Source organism: Hyaena hyaena, unplaced genomic scaffold (assembly GCF_003009895.1).
Source record: "Hyaena hyaena isolate Hyena2069 unplaced genomic scaffold, ASM300989v1 scaffold_105, whole genome shotgun sequence".
Lineage (NCBI taxonomy): Eukaryota > Metazoa > Chordata > Mammalia > Carnivora > Hyaenidae > Hyaena > Hyaena hyaena.
In genome coordinates, this window is record NW_024080737.1 from 2,005,640 (window position 1) to 2,026,397 (window position 20,758).

The following is a 20,758-nucleotide window of genomic DNA, read 5'->3' on the forward strand; positions in this document are numbered from 1 at the left end:
CTAATGAAATGTGTATGCACTGCTGTTATTTACATATGAACTCTAGTCAAAGAATAATCAGTAAAAATGATTATACACTCATACCCCACCAACTTGCTATGCAGTGATGACGAGCATGGATATACACACCTGCTGAAAGAGGAACATGATCTGGATCCATGGCTGAGGTTCTTGGCTGATGAGAATAAAACTGGACTTACTGTAGAGGCAGTAATGACCCTTCAGGGAGCAGGTAAAGAACAACTTTGCTACACAACTTCTAACAGAATCTAGAAACAAATAGACATAGCATTAAACATGGATGCTTCCCAGAGTTATACTTTATACTTCAACATACAAACACCTTTAGAAATACATTCTTCAGCTTTTGGTCTGTGAACCAGTAACTCCAAACAACTGTGTATTTGGGGGTAGATCCATTTCATGGAAAGTAGATTCAACTAAAGATGCAACAAATTAATAGTCTTTCTATCCATCTTTCCCTTGTTTCAACTAATAATGCATGAGGAATCTCTAAGCAATTCACCTGGAAGAAAGAAAACCTCTTGCCAATAAAAAGAGAGAGATACAGTGTCATTTCCATCTGATTGGGCACTTTGTAATGATAATGTGGGCAGGATAAGCAAATGCATGGAGGAAACCCAGGCATTTTCTAGGCGGTGGACAGTATGACATGAACCAGTTACACTGTTCTCCTGGCTGTGCGGGGGCCACAAAGACAGCCCCCAGAATAACTCAGCAGCAGGTGTGGCTTCCTGTGAACTGGCCTGGTCTGGTCTGAAAAGTTTATTTCATAATGAAGAGGTTCAGCAGGGAAACTTACTGAGATCATCTTTCATGGATAAGAAGAGGGGGAGGATGGTGGTGGCGGCATGGAGCAGAGGTGGCAAGAAGCCACTTAATTTTTACACCTACAAGATGGGTGTTACTATTTTTATTTTAAAAATGAGGAAATTTAGTGTATTGGTGGGTCAGCTTAGTGAACAACTGTGAAGACCTTATTTACCACTATGACGTTGGCATGTGACATGCAATAGATGCTTGAAAGGGCATCTGGAAAGATGAACGATGCTCAGGGATCCAGAAAAACTCAAGTCTGCCCAATCTGGGACAGAGCCAGTATTTGAGCTCAGCTGAGGTGATGCCATGTTAGGATGCTTTAGGCTCTTCCATACTGAGAATTTTGAAATCTATCATTTGATAATGCACAGGGTATTTATTCTTTCAGAGTTAAGCTGATATTTTAAATGACATATTTTGAAAATCATTAGATTTTAGTATATGCTACTTTTAAAAATGGAAATATAGGTTATAATTTATTAAATGTTGACGGGGACCCTAATAAGAATGTATTCAGTCCCCACCTAAGAGTGTACCCTGGGTTCCCTAGAGAATGGGGAGGCTTATCTGTGCACTATAAGAGTTCAGGTGTGAAGCAATAACAGGCCTTTCAGGACGAGTTTGGAAGAATTAAAGATGAATGGCCAATGACCTGTTAGAGGAGAAGGCATTAGAAATAAAATACAGCCACAGGTCAATTTAGAAATATATCAGAAATCTTAATAATTAATCACGTTCTGTGATTCTAAAACATTGGTATGGAAGAGGATGCTTTATTGAAGTTAATTGCTTTGGGGAATTAAAAAATTGGGCTCAGCATTCAATATCCTTGGATAAAATCAGAAAGCATTTCTGCATTCTATGGATGAATGGATCATGAGATGTAAAGAGTGACTGAAGGTCCAGTGGAAAAGACGATGAGGCCCTTCAATGAGAAAGAAACATGTCAGAGTACAGAATTGCACACAATATCGGCTTAACATTGCCCTACTAGGAATGTTTGAAAATAGTAACTAAAAATATTTTGGTACAGATGTTTTGAAAAATTGAGTTTAATCAATACTAGAGAAGCAGGAGATCAAGTATTCCATAAGAGTACACACACACAAATGGTATTTGGAATACATCTAGCTGTGATATATATGCTGAGACAGCAATATATTTTGAAACCAAGCATTTTAAGTGTAGGGAACATCCAGGAAAAAAATCACACAAGGCATGAAGTTTAAGGTAATTCCAGGTAGTGAGATTAGTGTATCTGCGTCGTTATGATAGTTTTTCTTCTACAGTTGATGTCCAAAGGGTTATTTATTTTTATAGAGTAAATGTTGAGGGCCATGCTTTACTTAATATAGAACGCTTTGCATATTCCACCAAATCTGATTATTTCTTTCTTTTGGTAGATAACAGCTTATCTTTATAAAAAACAGGATTTGCTGTGGTCTTTATAAATACTGAAGTTAATGTGAACATCAATAGTTATATAATATAATGTATTATAAGTTGAGATATTCAAAATATATACATCACACACATGGAGAGATTTAAAGCTATGATACAAAATACAAGATCAGGTTTCAGTTCGAGATGGCAACATAAGAAAAAACTCTGAACTCACTTTCACCATGGAGTACAACACACTACACCTATTAAGAGAACTATTCTTCCTGAAGAACTGAGGGCTGACTGAACAGCTACTGAACGATCGAAGATAGAAAGAATGGCAAGAGAACAGCAAGAGAGATGGAGACATGCCATGGTTTAAAAGATATATAGCTACAGCTCCAGCCAGCTGGCAAAAGTCACCAAGCACACACAGTCTGCATAAGGAACACCATATACAAGATCACTCCTTCAACTTTAGAAATAGTCATTTCATCTAATACATAGAGACAAACACAAAAAAATTAAGCAAAATGGAGACACAGAGGAATACGCCCTAAATGAAAGAACAAGAATAAAAACCTCAGAAAAAGAACTAAATGAAATAGAGATAAGCAATATGCCTGATAAAGAATTTAAAGTAATGATCAGAGAGATACTCACTGGATCAGATTAATGAATAGAAGAATGCAGAGACCTTCAATAAAAAGATAGAAAATGTTAAAAAGAACCAATCAGAATTGAAGAGTACAATAACTGAAACAAAAAAACATACTGGAGGGAATCAACAATAGATAAGAAGATATAGAAGGCGTATCACTGATCTGGAAGAGAGGGTAATAGAAAGCACACAAGCTCAACAGCAAAAAGAGAAAAAGAGTTTTTAAAATGAGGATAATTAAGGGATCTCTTGGACAACATCAATCCAACAAACATTCACATTATAGAAAAAAAGAGAGAGGTGTAGAAAATTTATGTCAAGAAATAATAACTGAAAACTTCCTAACCTAGGAAGAAAAATAGACATTGAAGTCCAAGAAACACAAAAAGTTCCAAACAAGATGAACCCAAGGAAGTCTACACCATAGCACATAATTAAAATGTCAAAGATTAACGATAAACAGAGCATCGTAAAAACAGTGAGAGAGAAACAAAAAGTTACCTACAAGGGAAAACCCATAAGACTATAAACTGACTTTTCAGCAGAAACTTTGCAAACCAGAAGGGAGTAGCATGCTATGTTCAAAGTGCTGAAAGGAAAACATCTACAACAAGAAATACTCTAACTGGTAAGGTTATAATTCAGATTTGAAGGTGAAGTAAAGAGTTTCCTGGACAAACAGAAGAGATGAAAAGGGAAAGAAAAGGAGAAAAGGAAAAAGAAAAATTTTTTCTGTTTCCTTTAAAAAAAAATGTGTTGGAACTTAAATAATCTTTAAGTGAATATGGACTGCTATTTACTTAGGGTATTATATATGAACCTCATAGTAATCACAAATGCAAAACCTATGATAAACACACAAAATACAAAGAGTAAGAAAGCTAAAAAATCCTCACTGCAGATCACTATAGTTGATCACAAAGAAAGAGAGCAGAAAGAGGAAAAAAAGAACTACAAAAACAACCAGAAGACAAAAATTTTTAAATGACAATACATACCTATCAATAATTACTCGAATGTAAATGGCCTAAATGTTCAATCAAAAAACATACAGTAGAATTGATTAAAAAAAAAAAAAGACTCATCCATATACTACCTACAAGAGCCTAACCTCAGACCTAAAGATACATACAGACAGAAAATAAAGGGATGGAAAACATTCACCATATAAATTGAAGTGAAAAAAATCTGGTGTAGTAATACTTATATCAGACAAAATATACTTTAACACAAAAACTGTAATAAGAGACAAAGAAGGGCATTACATAGTTCGAAAGTGACCAATCTACTTGTAATATCTACACACCTAAGACTGCAGCACCTAAATACATATAGCAAATATTAATGGACATAAAGAGAGAAATTGATAGTAATACAATAATAATAGGGGACGTTAACACCCCACTTTATATCAATGGGCAGATCATCCAGACAGAAAATCCACAAGGAAGAAATGTCTTTTTTTTCAAATGTTTATTTATTTTTGAGAGAAAGAGCAAGCAAGGGAGGGGCAGAGAGTGAGGGGGACAGGGAGTCCTCTGCGGGCTCTGCACTAATAGCAGAGAGCATGATGTGGGGCTCAAACTCATGAGCCTCAAATTTCATGACCTGAGACGAAGTCAGATGCTTAACCGACTGAGTCACCCAGGTGCTCCAGAAAAAAATGTCTTTGAATGGCACATTGGACCAGAGCAACATAACAGATATATACAGAACTCTCTGTCCAAAAACAACAGAATACACTTTTCGAGTGCACATGGACATTCTCCAAAACAGATCATATATTAGGCCATAAAACAAGCCTCAATAAATTGAAGAAGACTGAAATCATACTGTGCCTCTTTCTCGATCACAGTGTTATGACACTAGAAATAAATCACAAGAACAAAACTGGAAAAAACACAAACACATGGAGACTAAACAGCATGATAGTAAACCAATGGGTCAGTAAAACAATCAAGGAAGAAATTTTAAAAATAAATGAATACAAATGAAAACACAAGGTTCCCAAATCTGAGACAGTAAAAGCAGTCCTAAGAGAAAAATATATAGCAATACAGATCTACCTCAAGAAATAAGAAATAAACCTCATTAAGCAATCTAACATTATGTGTAAGGGAACTAGAAAAAGAAGAAGAAACAAAGTGCAAGGTGAGTAGAAGAAAGGAAATAAAAAATATCAAAGTGGAAATGAATGATGTAGAGACTTAGAAAAAAAACAATAGAAAAAAAATCAATGAAACCAAGAGCTGGTTATTTGAAAATATAAACAAAATTGACAAATCCTAAAGCAGACTCATCAAGAAGGAGAAAGGATCCAAATAAATAAAATCAGAAATGAAAGAGGAGAAGTAACAACTGACACCACAGAAATACAAAAGAAAACAAGAAAATATTATGAAAACTTGTATGCCAACAAACTAGACAGCCTAGAAGTAGATGCATTTCTAGAAACACATAATCTTCCAAAAATGAGGCAGAAAGAAACAGAAAATTTCACAGACTGATTATAAGTAATGAAATTCAACTGGTAATAAAGAAAACTACCAGCAAACAAAAGTCCAGGACTATAGGGATTCACAGCTGAATTCTACCAGACACTTAAACAAGAGTTAATAGCTATTCACTGCTAGGAATTTACCCAAGGGATACAGAAATGCTGAGGCATAGGAGCACATGTACCCCAATGTTCATAGCAGCACTCTCCACAATAGCTAAAACATGGAAAGAGCCTAAGTGTCCATCAACAGACGAATGGATCAAGAAGATGTGGTTTATCTATACCATGGAATACTACATGGCAATGAGAAACAATGAAATCTGGCCATGTGTAGCGACATGGATGGACCTTGAGGGTGTTATGCTGAGTGAAATAAGTCAGGCAGAGAAGGACAAATATCATATGTTTGCATGTATAGGAGGATTAGGAGGAACTTGACGGAGGACCAAGGGGGAGAAGAAGGGCAGAAATGGTGGGGGAAAGGGGGAGAGACAAACCATGAGAGACTCTTGAATGCTGACAAAAACTGAGGACTGATGGATGTGGGGGGAGGGGGGGACGGGCATGGAGGAGGACACTTGTGGGGATGAGCACTGAGTGTTATGTGGAAACTAATTTGAGAATAAACTATTTGTAAAAAAAAAAAAAAAAAAGAGTTAATAGCTATTCTCCTCAAACTATTCCAAAAAATACAAAAGAAATAAAGCTTCCAAACACATCCTGTAAGTCCAGCATTAATTACCCTGTTATCAAAACCAGACAAAGACACCACCAAAAAAGAAAACTACAGGCCAATATTCCTGATGAACATAAATTCAAAAATCTTCAACAAAATATTAGCAAACCATATGTAACAATACATTAAAAAGACTGTTCACCATGACCAGGTGGGATTTATTCCTGGGATGCAAGATGGTTCAATAGTCACAAATCAATCAATGTCATACACATCAACAAAATAAAGGATAAAAATTGTATGATCATTTCAATAACTGCTAAAAGAACATTTCACAACATTGAACATCCATTCATGATAAAGACTCTCAAAAAAATGGGGTTAGAGGAAACATTCCTCAACACAATAAAGGCATGTATGGTAAACCCCAGCTAACATAATCCTCAATGGTGAACAGCTGAGAGCTTTTCTTTAGGGTCAGGAACAAGACAAGGATGTCCATTCTCACTACTTTTATTCAACATATTACTAGAAGTCCTAGCCATAGTAATCAGACAAGAAAAAGAAATGAGTTATCCATAATGGTAAAGAAGAAGTAAAGTTTTCATTATTTGCAGATGACATGATACTACATACCGAAAATCCTAAAGATTCCACCAAAAAACTATTAGAAGTAGTACATAAATTGAGTGAAGTGGCAGGATACAAATTAATACACAGAAATTGGTAGTTTCTATACACTAACAATGAAGTCACAGAAAGAGAAATTTAAAAAGCAACACCATTTACAATTATACCAAAAAGAATAAATAGCTAAGAGTAAACTTAACCAAAGAGGTGAAAGACCTATACTCTGAAAACTATAAAACACTGATGAAAGAAATTGAAGATGACAAAAACATATGAAAAGATATTCCATGTTCATGGGTTGGAAGAATTAGTATTGTCAAGGTGTCCATATTACCCAAGCATCTACAGATTCAATGTAATCCCTATCAAAATACCAACAGCATTTTTCACAAAACTAGAAGAAAGAATACTCAAATTTGTATGGAGCCACAGAAGACCCTGAATAGTCAAACAATCCTCAGAAAGAACAAAGCTGGAGGTTTCATAATTCCAGATATCAAGATATAACTATAAGTCTATAGTAACCAAAACAGTATGGTATTGGCACAAATAATAGACACATAGACCAACAGAACCCAGAACTAAATTCACATTTATATGACCAATTAACCTATGACAAAGCAGGAAAGAATGTCCAGTAGGAAAAAGACAATATCTTCAACAAATAGTGTGGGAAAAGTGGTCAGCTATATGCAAAAGAATGAAACTTGACCACTTTCTTACACCACACACAAAGATAAATAAAAATGGATTAAGGATTTAAATGTGATACCTGAAATCATAAAAATCTTAGGAGATGGATGCAAAAATTCTCAACAATATACTAGCCAACAAGATACACAATACATTAGAAGAATTATTCACCATGACTAAGTGGGATTTACACCTGGGATGCAGGGCTGGTTCAATTTCTGCAAAACAATCAATGTGATGCACCACATCAATACTTTCAAGAAAGTAGGAATAGAAGGATCATACCTAGAGATCATAAAAGCCATATATGAAAGACCCACCGCTAATATCATCCTTAATGAGGAAAATCTCTGTTTTTCCCCTGAGGTCAGGAACATTGACAGGGTTGTCCACTCTCACCACTGTTATTCAACATAGTATTGGAAGTCTTAGCCTCAGCCATCAGGCAACACATAGGAATAAAAGCCATCCAAATTGACAAGGAGAAAGTCAAACTTTCACTCTTCACAGACAACATGATACTCTATATGGAAAACCCAAAAGATTCCACAAAAACACTGCTAGAACTGATCCATGAATTCAGCAAAGGTGCAGAATATAAAACCAATGCACAAAAATCAGCTCCATTTCTATACACCAATAATGAAGCAATAGAAAGAGAAATCAAGGAATCAATTCCATTTACAATTACACCAAAACGATAAAATACCTAGGAATAAACCTAATTAAAGAGGTGAAAAGTCTATACACTGAAAACTATAGAAAGCTTATGAAAGAGATTGAAAAAGACACAAAAAATGGAAAAATATTCCATGCTCCTGGATAGAGAACCCAGAAATGGACCCACAAACGTATGGCCAACTAATCTTTGACAAAGCAGGAAAGAATATTCATTGGAATAAAGACAATCTCTTCAGAAAGTGGTGCTGGGAAAACTGGATGGCAACATGCAGAAAAATGAACCTGGACCACTTTCCTACACCATACACAAAAATAAACTAAAAATGGATGAAAGACCTAACTGTAAGAAAGGAAGCCATCAAAATCCTCAAGGAGAAAGCAGGCAAAAACTTTTTTGACCTCAGCTACAGCAACTTCTTACTCAACATACCTCTGGAGGCAAGGGAAACAAAAGCAAAAATGAACTATTGGGACCTCATCAAGATAAAAAGCTTCTGCATGGTGAAGGAAATAGCAAAACTAAAAGGGAACCAATGGAATGAGAGAAGATATTTGCAAATGACATATCAGATAAAGGGTTAGCATCCACAGTCTATAAAGAAGTTATCAAACTCAACACCCAAAAAACAAGTAATCCAGTGAATAAATGGGCAAAAGACATGAACAGACACTTCTCTAAGGAAGACATCCAGATGAACAACTGACACATGAAAAAATGCTCAACATCACTCATCATCAGGGAAATACAAACAAAATCCACAATGAGATATCACCTTACTCCAATCAGAATGGTTAAAATTAACAATTTAGGCAATGAGAGATATTGGCAAGGATATGGAGAAAGAGGATCTATTGTGCACTCCTGGTGGGAATGCGAACTGGTACAGCCACTCTGGAATAGAGTATGGAGGTTCCTCAATATGGAGCCAGCAATTGCAGTACTAGGTATTAATCCAAAGAATACAGATGTGTTATTTCAAAGGTTTATAGCAGCACTATCAACAACAGCCAAGTATGCAAAGAGCTCCATCGACAGATGAATGGATAAAGAAGATGTGGTATATACATAGGAGGGAGTGTTACTCAGAATCAAAAAGAATGAAATCTTTCCATTTGCAACTACATGGATGGAACTAGAGGGTATAATGTTAAGTGAAATTAGTCAGTCAGAGAAAGACAAATATCATATGACTTCACTCATATGTGGAATTTAGGATATAAAACAGATGAACATCAGGGAAGGGAAGCAAAAATAATATGAAAACAAAGAGGGGACAAAATATAAGAGGCTCTGAGGGTTGCTGGAGGGGTGGTGGGTGGCTGGTGGGGAATGGGCTAAATGGGTAAGAGGCATTAAGGATGACACTTATTGGCCTAAGCACTTGACGTTACACATAGGGGATGAATCACTGGAATCTACTCCTGAAATCACTATTGCACCATACCTAACTAACTTGGATGTATTTTTAAAAATACATAAATAAGGGTACCTGGGTGGCTCAGTCGGTTAAGCATCCGACTTCGGCTCAGGTCATGATCTCACAGTTCATGGGTTCAAGCCCCGCGTCGGGCTCTGTGCTGACAGGTGGCTCAGGCTTCGGATTCTGTATCTCCCTCTCTCTCTCTGACCCTCCCCTGCTCACGCTCTCTCTCTCTCAGAAATAAATAAAACATGAAAAATTTTTAAGAAAAATAAATAAAAATGCATAAATAAAAATTTTTTAAAAAATTTAGAAGAGAACACAGGCAGTAATTTCTCTGACATTGGTCATAGCAACATTTTTCTCCTAAGGCAAGGGAAACAAAAGCAAAAATAAACTATTGGGAGTATACTAAGTTAAAAAAAAAACTTTTGCACAGCAAAACCATCAACAAAAAGATAACCTACTGAATGGGAGAAGATATTTGCTTAACCAACTGAGCCACCCAGGCACCCTGAGAGTGAATAGGAGAAGATATTTGCAAATGATATACTCAATAAGCTGTTAATATCCAAAATATATAAAGAACTTATACAACTCAACACTAAAAAATCATTCTAATTTAAAAATGAGCATAGGACTTGAATAGACATTTTTCCAAAGAAGATACATAGATGGATAGCAGACACATGAGAAGAGGCTCAACATTACTAATCATCAGGGAAATACAAACCACAACCACAATGAATATCGCCTTACACCAGTTAAAATGGCTAAAAGTAAAATTATAAGAAATAACAAGTGTTGGCAAGGATGTGAAGAAAAAAAACCCTGTGAGATCATGACCTGAGCTGAAATCAAGAGTCGGACACTTAACCAACTGAGTCACCCAAGTGCCCCTAACATAATTTTCTAACCTGGGAGTAGGACAGATCTTCATAAATCTAAAGAGATCTGGCAAGTCTGTAAAGAGAAGCTCTTGATAGGCCCATGTAAAATGGGATTAATTGGTCTCTTTTAACCTTAAATGTGTTCAGAAGAAGTAGGAGAGAGTTAAACCCCAAAAGAATAATCAAAATGACTTTGCTTAGAGTTCCTTAGAGGTGGAGAAAGCTGTAGATTCAGGTGAAGGAGGACTGTGGTGGTAACTTTAATGCCCTATGATGCTCTATGAGCAGCTGACAAGTGTGGCTATTTTTCTAAATATCTATACTGGATCTGAGAAACAAATCATTCTTCTTGGAAGACTAGACACTTATAACTCATCACCCAGGGTGGTTCTTATATATAATCTATGCCATTAAATACTTTTTATATAGAGATAAATGATTTTTAAGAATAAATATAGAATACAGCATTGAATTTTTTAATATAGCTAGTAGAAATATCAAAGAGTTGGCATTATATTTTTGGAAAAAACAATAAGTTGACTCTTGGTTTGAATTCTTAACCAAACTTATGCCTTGAAATTCTCTCCCAGCTAAATAAGGATCAAATAAATGTTATCTGGCTTGTTTCCCAGGTTTTTTAGCTGAGCCATTTGTCTCCAAATCACTCTACATTATATCTACATATATCCCACACAGGAATATATTTGCTGAAATTGCTAGACTGAAAGTATTCACACATTGAACATAACATAAATATGCAACAAATTCAGAGAAGGCATTTTGAGAGATGTAGCAGTAAGAAAGGTAATTTTCATTGACTCCTCACTTTGTACTTAGGTATAAGTATAACAAATCAAGCCTTTATGAAATAGGTCTTGTTATCCCCATTTTATAGAGAAAGAAATTTCAAGATCAAACTTCCAGGAAGCAACTAAATTGGAAATTGAACCCAGGTTCTAAATCCCTTCTCTTTCCAGTGTATTGCTGAATGGCTCAGAAAAAATAGAGGTAATAGAAGTACCTCAAAAAGGAAGTATCATCCAATGGAAAGATCATTGGTCCAGAATCCAGACAACCAGGGTCTTAGTGGGTAGCCTCCTATTATCTTTTCTCTGTGTCTTTGGGCTTCTTATCTATAAAATGGGGCCCACCAAAAGCTGATCCAGAAAGTAGTTTGTAAACCTTACATTTTTATCTGCTTACTATAAATCTCCTAGATTATAAGCTCCATGAGGGTAAGGGTGTGTGTGTGTGTGTGTGTGTGTGTGTGTGTGTGAAAATACATACAATATGAAATGGACCATTTAATGATTTTTAGGTGAAAATTTCAATGGCAGTAAGTATATTCATATTATTGTACAATCATCACCAATATCTATCTCCAGAACTTTTTCACCTTCTCTAATTGAAACTGTACCTATTAAACTATAACTCCCCATTTCCCTCTCCCTACCCAGCCCCTGGAAACCACCATTCTACTTTATGTCATTATGGATTTGACTACTCTATGTATTTCATGTAAGTGGAATCATACAACATTTATCCTTTTGTGTCTGCTTATTTCACTTAGCATAACGTCTTTAAGGTTCATTTATGTTGTAGGATATATCAGAATTTCATTCCTCTTTAAGGCTGAATAATTTTCATTATATGTATATACCACATTTTGTTTACCCATTCATCCATTGATGGACAATTGGATTGTTTCCACTTTTTGGCTATTGTGAATTATGTTGCTATGAACATGGGTATATATATATATATTTCGTTTAGACCCTGATCTCAATTATTTTGAGTACATAGCTGGAAGTGGGATTTTCAGATTACATGGTAATTCTATGTTCAGTTTTGGGGGAACTGTCATACTAGAATATACTTTCTAGCTCTGAGATTATATGATCTCATGGTCTACAGAAGCCCATGAAGAAATGTACTTCTCATGACTTCCCAAATTAAGGTTGGATGTTTGCACAGGGCTACCCTGACTTGCTTTCAGTACTCAATACAGGACAGATGGCAACAGGATCAGTGAGAGTAGATTTCTTCTTCCTAATTGATACTAGACAGACAAGAGTCACTGAGGCCATTTCTTACATCTCCCATGTAATTCTCCTCTGATGTGTTTCAAAGACATGATTCAAAATACTAACTCCAAATTTCTAAATAATACTGTCATTTCACTGTATAAATATCCTAAATTAGACAGAAAAAAAGTAGGAGGAAATGGAACTGGTAATTTATCTGATGGGAACTTTTCCAAAGCAGGTAAAATAAAGCATGTTTTTGAAGTCACCCATAAATTACAATGTTGGGGAAAAACATAGAACATGCTTTATTACTTTAAACTGCTTTAGCTTTTGCCTGAAAAAAAAATGGAAGAAGACATGACAAGCCGTTATGCATCACTTATTAAACTAATTCCAAGTGATTTTCAAATACATACTTTTATCTTAGATGAAAAGTGTATTCTCTGTCACTCCCAAATTAAAATTTAGATGCTTTTAAAAGAATTACCATTATTTGGGGTGCCTGGATGACTCAGTCAGTTAGGCATCTGATTTCGGGTCAGGTCATGATCTCATGGTTCGTGGGTTCGAGCCCCGCGTCGGGCTCTGTGCTGACAGCTAGCTCAGAGCCTGGAGCCTGTTTTGGATTCTGTGTCTCCCTCTCTCTCTGACCCTCCCCTGCTCACACTGTCTCTCTCAGAAATAAATAAAAAACATTAAAAATTAAAAACAAGAAAGAGTAACCATTATTTTATAACTTTGATGCAGGAAATAGAGTAAAAACATTCCAACATAAAAAAATTAGGTTTTCAAAGCACAGATGAATTTCTAAAATTACTGTTTGAAATGATGTCAAATAATTCTTTAAGAGTAGACATTGCTTTAATCATCATGGTATTTACAAGGTTTGGTTCTGCAGTAGGTGCTCAGAAGTGTGATTTGTTGAACTGATATGTTCGACTGATGTGTGAAGGAAATTTTGCATTTCACCAAATTTCTCATTTGATGAAGAATGTAGGGTGGGAAAGTGATGGGAAAGGAGACTTTGCCTCATTTTCACGAAGTTATACTTACATCAGTGTTGGTTGAGAAATACATTGTCTATTCTCAGCAGCTGACTGACTCCTGGCCATATCACATGCACATGTGTGCAACATCCTCCCCAGAGCCAAAGTACAAGTCTCATTTTCCTACTCGTGGCAAAAATTCCAGCCAGTTGCCAAACAAGCATGACAGATGCTTTTGTTTGGAATTATCCAAAAAAATGAAATAAAGTTATTTTGCAAGTGATTGCTTTAATAATACCAGTAAAATTCAGAGAAGCAAAGGGAAATTTGGTAATTGCATATTCAGAAATGGATAAACCATAGGTGTACAAAATCAGTACAAGACCCTGATTGTGGGGAGGGGAGTCAAAATTATATATTAGTATATGAATACATATATATTCATATAAATGCATTTTAGAAAGGTCTGTAAAGTTATAGATCAATCATTGACAGTGATTTTTCTGGTTTGAGAACTGGGATTGGGTGTGGGAGCATACACTTTTAATTCCACATAAAGGGAATTTTATTATTGTAATTGTCTCCTTGTGGGTTTATATTCATGTGTACCTACATAATTTAAAAAGAAAAAATTCATACACAATGAAAAAGTTGATATTGATTAAAGCAGGCAGTTTAAATACGATCTCACTAAATTACCATGCAATGGAGCCAATATTTATAGTTTTAAAAATATTTTTCTCTTTGGCTTTCTTGAGCTCACAACTTTTGCCCTAATCCATGTTAACTTCCACCTAACTGTCAGTCAGATGGGTATGGGAGTGGGGCGGTAGGTGTCAGATAATTATAGAAGTACAGAGAAAAAGACAAGATAAAATGGAATTCAGTTGCCAGACAGATAGGAAGGCCTTTGTCTTGGTAAAGGATACTTAAATTTGTTTATTTCTCTTTAGTCTATCAACTCCTGTGCCTGGAGGACTTGTATAGATTGGTGGTATGGAGCAAATGGCAGCCAGGTCAGTTTTATGGTTGAGGTATTATGGGAGAACATAACACAAAAGAAGTAAAAAAGAAAGCTTTCCAGTTGTGGCAGGATAGACTGTGGAGAGAAGGAGAGAGACAAGTGTGACACCATTAGATGTGGGTCTTGACTTCCCAATCTTTGGACTTCAGTCTGGGGAAGAAGGAGTATATTAGATAAGTTATGGTAATACTGGGGGCAATTGGATCCTTACAAAGGATGAGATCCATTCCCAGGTGGCACTCAGCGCCAAAGCAGGGCAGCCAACTAAGTTACAAGCACAGCTCTGTGAACTAAGTAGAGAAGGTCTGAGGTTCAGATCTCATGGACCACCTTTGGCTCTTTTATGAAGTAGAGTGGAGGAGGTAGGAGCCGCGACCGTGGCTGGACAGCTTTTCAGAGAAATCACCACAGTGTGTGTGTGGGGGGGAGGGGGGGCAGTGGAGGAAAGCTCTGAATGGTGGACTACAGGGAGAACTTCTCAAGGCAGACCTTGGAGGGGGTCACAGCACCAATGGGTACTGCGGTGGGGTCAGGATGGCCAGACAGAACTATTGGCCTGTCCCTGTGCACAGTTCCTGGACAATATTATACCACCCTAAACTTCATCTGGGAGATGGTGATCAGGCAAGCAAAAGACACTATCCTTTAGGCAAGAAGACACTTTTCCCCCACCCCCATTCCCAGGTACAGTGCTATCTCACCACTGCACAAAAAGAATACCCCCAGATGCCACCTTTGGAAGATAAGCATGGGAGGGGAGGGGAAAAAAAAGAACATTTTCTACCAAGTAAGAGATTGTTTCCTAACTGTACTATTCAAAAGATCCTGTTGGATTAAATTTAAACAGAAGTCAGTTAAGTTTCCCTTTCACTAGCTGGTGGTCAATTATTCCTTATGGGTTCTGGAAAAAATGATAGTACATCTTCTTTGTAAGTATGAGTTGTATTGTGAAATTTTGTAATATTAGAATAAGTGAAAAGTAATGATAGAGAATAAAACTACACTGAATAAGAATATTGAGTGGAGAAAGAAATCTTGCCCTAATAGTCAGATGGTTAATAAGTCAGAAAGTCTTATTAAGAGTCACACAGCAAAGGACAGAGGATGGGGAGTCAGCTTAAGGAGGGAAACTGGACATTTGGCACATGAGGCTGAAATCTAATCACACAGTGGAATGTAGTGTTTCTTGGTACATATGCACTTGCAAATTTCCTATGTGAAAACTGATCAGAAATTATTCCAGCTTGTTATTTCAAGTCACTAGTAAAGAACAGAATTAGAGCCATCCAACAACTTTTAGGTGATGGAGAATGTTGGACGTTCTTATAACCAGTCTTTCTGCCCTGACTCAGGAGGAAGGAAAAGCCCTTCCCTCAGAAGCCATTCTAGGACCAATTTCTCTGACCTCTCATTCAAAGTCCAGTACTTCTCCAAGGTGGTGGTTAAGAACACAGATTCTAAGTCAAGACTTTCATACTTAATAGCTGTATGTCCTTGGGAAAGTTACATAACCTTTCTGTTATTTAAATGGGAATAAGAACACCTATTTCTTTTTTTTTAATTTTTATTTATTTTTGAGAGAGAGAGAGAGAGAGAACAAGTGGGGGAGGAGCAAAGAGACAGAGGGAGACACAGAATCTGAAGCAAGCTTCAGGCTCTGAGCTATCAGCATAGAGCCCAATGTGGAGCTGAAACTCACAAACTGCGAGATCATGAATTGAGCTGAAGTCTAATACTTAACCAACTGAGCCACCCAGGCACCACACAACACTTATTTCTAAGGACTCTTTAGGGTGACCAACCATCCTGGTTTGCCTGGATGTAGCTGCTGGGACTTGAGACTTTCCATGGTAAAACTGGGAAAGTCCTGGAAAAACCAAGAGGCATTGGTCACCCTGGTTAATACAAGTATAAAATGAGTTAAGTCATATGAAGTTCTCTGACAGAAGTGTACTTGGCACAGCAAGTGCTTGGTAATGTTTGTTACCATTATCATGATCACTATTATAACTACTACTATTGAATATAAGGAAAGAAAGGATTGCTCAGCCAGGTGGAGTATTTAAACACTGCCATTATGCTATTTGGATTAAAGGGGTTGCATAATGACCCTTGGAATCTCTAAGTCTCTTAGTGTACTGACATTTTTGTCTAATTGTTTAATTAAAAAGAACTTAATACAGAGCTAATACTGAAGTACAGTTTGAAATAAAATTCTATATAACTGAAATAAATTTCTCTGGAGATATGACAGAAGAAGATCCAGAAAGAAAGAAGATCTAGCAACAGTGCTTGAAGGCATCCACTCGATCTCTCTGAAATCCTCCAAAGTGCTAGTACCCCAGACAGGAGCAAGTGAAGCTTTTGTTGCTAAAGGTATTTTGAGGCTCAGAAGCACAGAAATGGGGCAAGAATATCACCAGGAAGCTCTGAGAAATGGTTTGATATGTGCTGTATTCAAAGCATCACACATGAGAGGAAGACTTTCTTGCAGCAGAATAAGGAAAAAATAGCTAACATTGATTGCTTGAGTTTTATATGTTGGGCACTGTTCTAAGAGCTTTATGTGTGTATCACCACTTAAGATCACAACAATCCTGTGATATGGATACTTCCAGTTTAGAGAAGGAGCTGAAATTCAAAGATATTAAGTAATTTCTTATGCTTAGATTAAACAGCAATTAATAACACTTGAAGTCCAAGAGGGATTTCATTTATACCTAGGCATTTTTAATTATGTAAATGCTCTTATAAATTGCGTATCACTCTCATTTACACTGTATTTAGAGATTTATAGTTTAGTTTTTGGTTTTGACTGAGTTTCGATCTTTATTGTATAATTGGATGCATTGTGTGGTACATTCCCATTCATGCTCAAACCTCTTTTGAGGGATGCACACGTGACTGACCCTGCTCAAGATATTACTGGTCCCCAATGGGAACCATTTGAACTGGAAGCATAGCAATCAAGGAAATAAGTCAAGGAGATAACCTGCCTCTGTCAAGTTAGTTTTGGAAAGTAGAAAGTCGACAGCAAAAATCATAATCATAAAATTATTTTTCTATATATCAGTGTTATATATAACATAAGTCAATATATCTTTGAAAGCCTTAGTTTCCTCCATTGTTTCTTTCAAGTTGTATTTTAAGTGCAACTTGTTTCATTCTTAGGTAACGTAAAATCCGTGGATGATGACCTTAATCATCATAACTAACATTAGTGAGAGTCAACATTTTTATTCTTTCTGGTTAATTATTTCTATCTTCATTTTCTTATGGCTGCTTATTCAGCTTCCAGAAACTCAAACTCCTAATTGTAAATTTGGACCAGCTGGTTAAATATTTTGTTCCATACAGGAAGACAGAAAGATCTATTGATGAACTAAAGTGAGAGGGAATAGAGTTGAGTTATCCTTGTTTCAATTGGCTAGCTCTCAATGGTCCATGGGGTAGCATAAACTTTGAGGTGAGAAGACAATCAATATGCATTCAATAGAGGCTGCAGGAGTGGCTTATTGCTCTCTGAAACTCTGGCATCTCAAATATTTGCCTTGTGTGGGAAATCTGATAAAGTCTCAGAACTGTAGTTTCTCTCTTATGAGATAGGATTGCAATGGAACCAGCTCAGAAAACTATTCTTTTCCTTAAAATCTTGAGATTGAAATACACTTGAAAGCATGGCAAAGCTCAGAATTTAATTTCCCCTGTATATTTAGATCTCCTATAATGGCTTAATTTTGAAATTAAATGTTTCTACTTTGGCAAGGCCTCTATAGTAAATTTTTCTGTTTCACTGAGAGTCCTGTGTTGCGAAGGGAAATCTGAGAAGCAGAAAGTCAAGATGGGAGGTATCTGAAAAATGGTTCAGATATTTAAAACCTATCTATATTATATGATATCATCTTGCTCAAATGAAATCTCTTAGCAGAGAACCATTGGGTTGGTACCCTCAGGAGAAGACTTTCCACATTCATGGATTGCCCAATCTGAGCAACCAGACAGTATCTGATATTGTTCTATATGAGAGACTCTATAAGGAAACATTTCATTATTGTTGAATCCTGGGCTGGCTTCTTGGATTGAGAGCAGGAGCAAAAGAGCAGGTGGGCTAAATGATAAAGTGTTTTTCTTAGAATTTGGGTGGCAAAAAGGCAAGAAATAGTTAATGTGCTGTTTCCAATTGCACTTATCAGGAGCCTGAAATGGCTACAGTGCTCCAGGTACAAATATCACAGAACTTGTACTTGCCTATGCCAGCCCTGGCCATATCAAAATCAATAATCTCTCATGGCAGGCTTTGCCTGAGCCACTTCTAGAACCAAGGGAGACAGACCTGGTGGTTAACCAGGAGCTCTATCACCACTAATGCTACTGGGTTGGAAAGAGTCTAGGTTGGGATGAACAGGGATGAAGAAAAACATGGACAGTAAGCCATGGGTCTTCACTGGAACCTATCCCTTCTCTTCAATGAAATGGGAGCTGGCTTTGAATGTTGCCTAGGTGCTGCTGCCGCCCTCCCATCTGGAGACTGGCCCTGTTTGTGGATCTCCCCTGTCCGCTGAATGGATGATCCTGGAAACATACCCTTGGCATTCACTTGCTGCTGAGAACTGCATCTATCTAAGAGTTCTGATTGCCCTGCACAGTTCATCCTTTTAGCTATGACTTTAGGTCTTATCTGCAGGGCCACTGCTTACAGCCACACAGGCTTTCTCTACTGTATGAGTCCAGGGGGTGTCATTCTCACAGGTCATAGTGTAAATGGTTCCTTTCTGGAGTTGGCCAATGCACAGGCCTTTTTGGAGTGAGCCACACTCCTTGGACTGTGTGATTTGGGGTTGGATGGAGATCACTGGAGTAGGCTGACATTCTATTTTAGGTTTTTTCTCACTCATGATTTCTAACCCACATTCTTTGTGCTTATGGTATTCTTTACTTCTCTTAACCCTCTGCATGTCTCATGACCATGACCCTCCTTTTCTTTCAAAACTGTATTTAAATTCTAATCAGTTAACATACCGTGCAATATTGGTTTCAGGAGTAGAATTCAGTAATTCATCAATTATGTACAACACTCAGTGGTCATCATAACAAATACCTTCCTTAATAGCCATCACCCATCTAGGGGTACCTGGGTGGCTCAGTCAATTGAGCATCCAACTCTTGATTTTGGCTCAGGTCTGGATCTCATGATTCATGAATTTGAGCCCCACGTCGGGCTCTGTGCTGACAGCATGGAGCTTGCTTGGGATTCTTTTTCTCCCTCTTTCTCTGCCCTTCCCCTGCTTGTGTGCGTGCATGCTCGCTCTCTCTCTCTCTCTCAAAATAAATAAATAAACTTAAAAAAATTACACATCACACATATAGCCCATCCCCTATCCACCTCCCTTGATCAACCTTCAGTTCTCTATCTTTAAAAGGCTCTCATGGTTTGTTTCCCTCTCTCTTCCCCTCTCTCCATATGTTCATCTGTTTTGTTTCTTAAATTCCACATGAGTGAAATCATGTGGTACTTGTCTTTCTCTGACTGACTTATTTTGCTTAGCATAATACATTCTAGCTCCATCAATGTCATTGCAAATGACAAGATTTCATTCTTTTTGATGGCTGAGTAATATTCCATTGTATATAAATACACCATATTGTCTTTATCCATTCCTCAGTTGATGGACATCTGCCATGTCCTTTCTTTAGGACTCAACAAAACCTCATTTAGCTTACTAAGGAGTGAAGATAAGGGGGGATAAGTATATTTGAGAAATTGTATATGTCTCTTGTTCCAACAGAAGAAGACTGCAGAAGATCACAGGATATCTCTGACCATGGTAAATAGCCTTATAGAGCATAATGACTTTGCACTGCAAGGGAACTGTAGTTCTTATAGTTATTTCATGGCATATGTGTGTATGTTCAATGGTAATTAGGCAAATAAATAATAAAGCCAATAGAAATATCCTTGTTCTTTGCAGATTTGAGTAAAAATAGAGTATTCTCTAAGAACTGAAACTGTATGAGCATTGTTTTGAGAACATGCTGCTGCAAGCACATTAGCTTTATTATCACAGGACAAGATCAGCTCGACCTAACAGCACAGTAGCTAACAGATTCTGCAGATTCTGCAGTTAGACAGCCTGGGATCAATCTAAGGTCTACCAACCATATGCCAGTTATGTGTGATCTGGGGCAAATTTTGTTTTCTCTTATATATTTCAGTTTCTGAATTTGTAATTAAGGAATAATAATACTTTCCTCAGGAATAAAACCATCATATTAATTGTAAAGGAGATGTGACTGGATAGTGACATCTGCAGTCGCTTTCCTGGCCGCCTGATTGCACAGACAGATG

General features: G+C 36.9%; 1 protein-coding gene across 2 annotated transcripts in view; it reads right to left on the reverse strand.

The window, feature by feature from the left end:
* VEPH1 (ventricular zone expressed PH domain containing 1) overlaps positions 1-20,758 on the reverse strand; it is a 218,740-nt gene that overhangs the window by 52,472 nt on the left and 145,510 nt on the right. For both annotated transcript variants that reach the window (XM_039236070.1, XM_039236068.1), the window contains exon 9: positions 130-269. In XM_039236070.1, the coding sequence (XP_039092001.1) occupies positions 130-269 (140 nt within the window). The remainder of the gene's footprint in view (positions 1-129; positions 270-20,758) is intronic.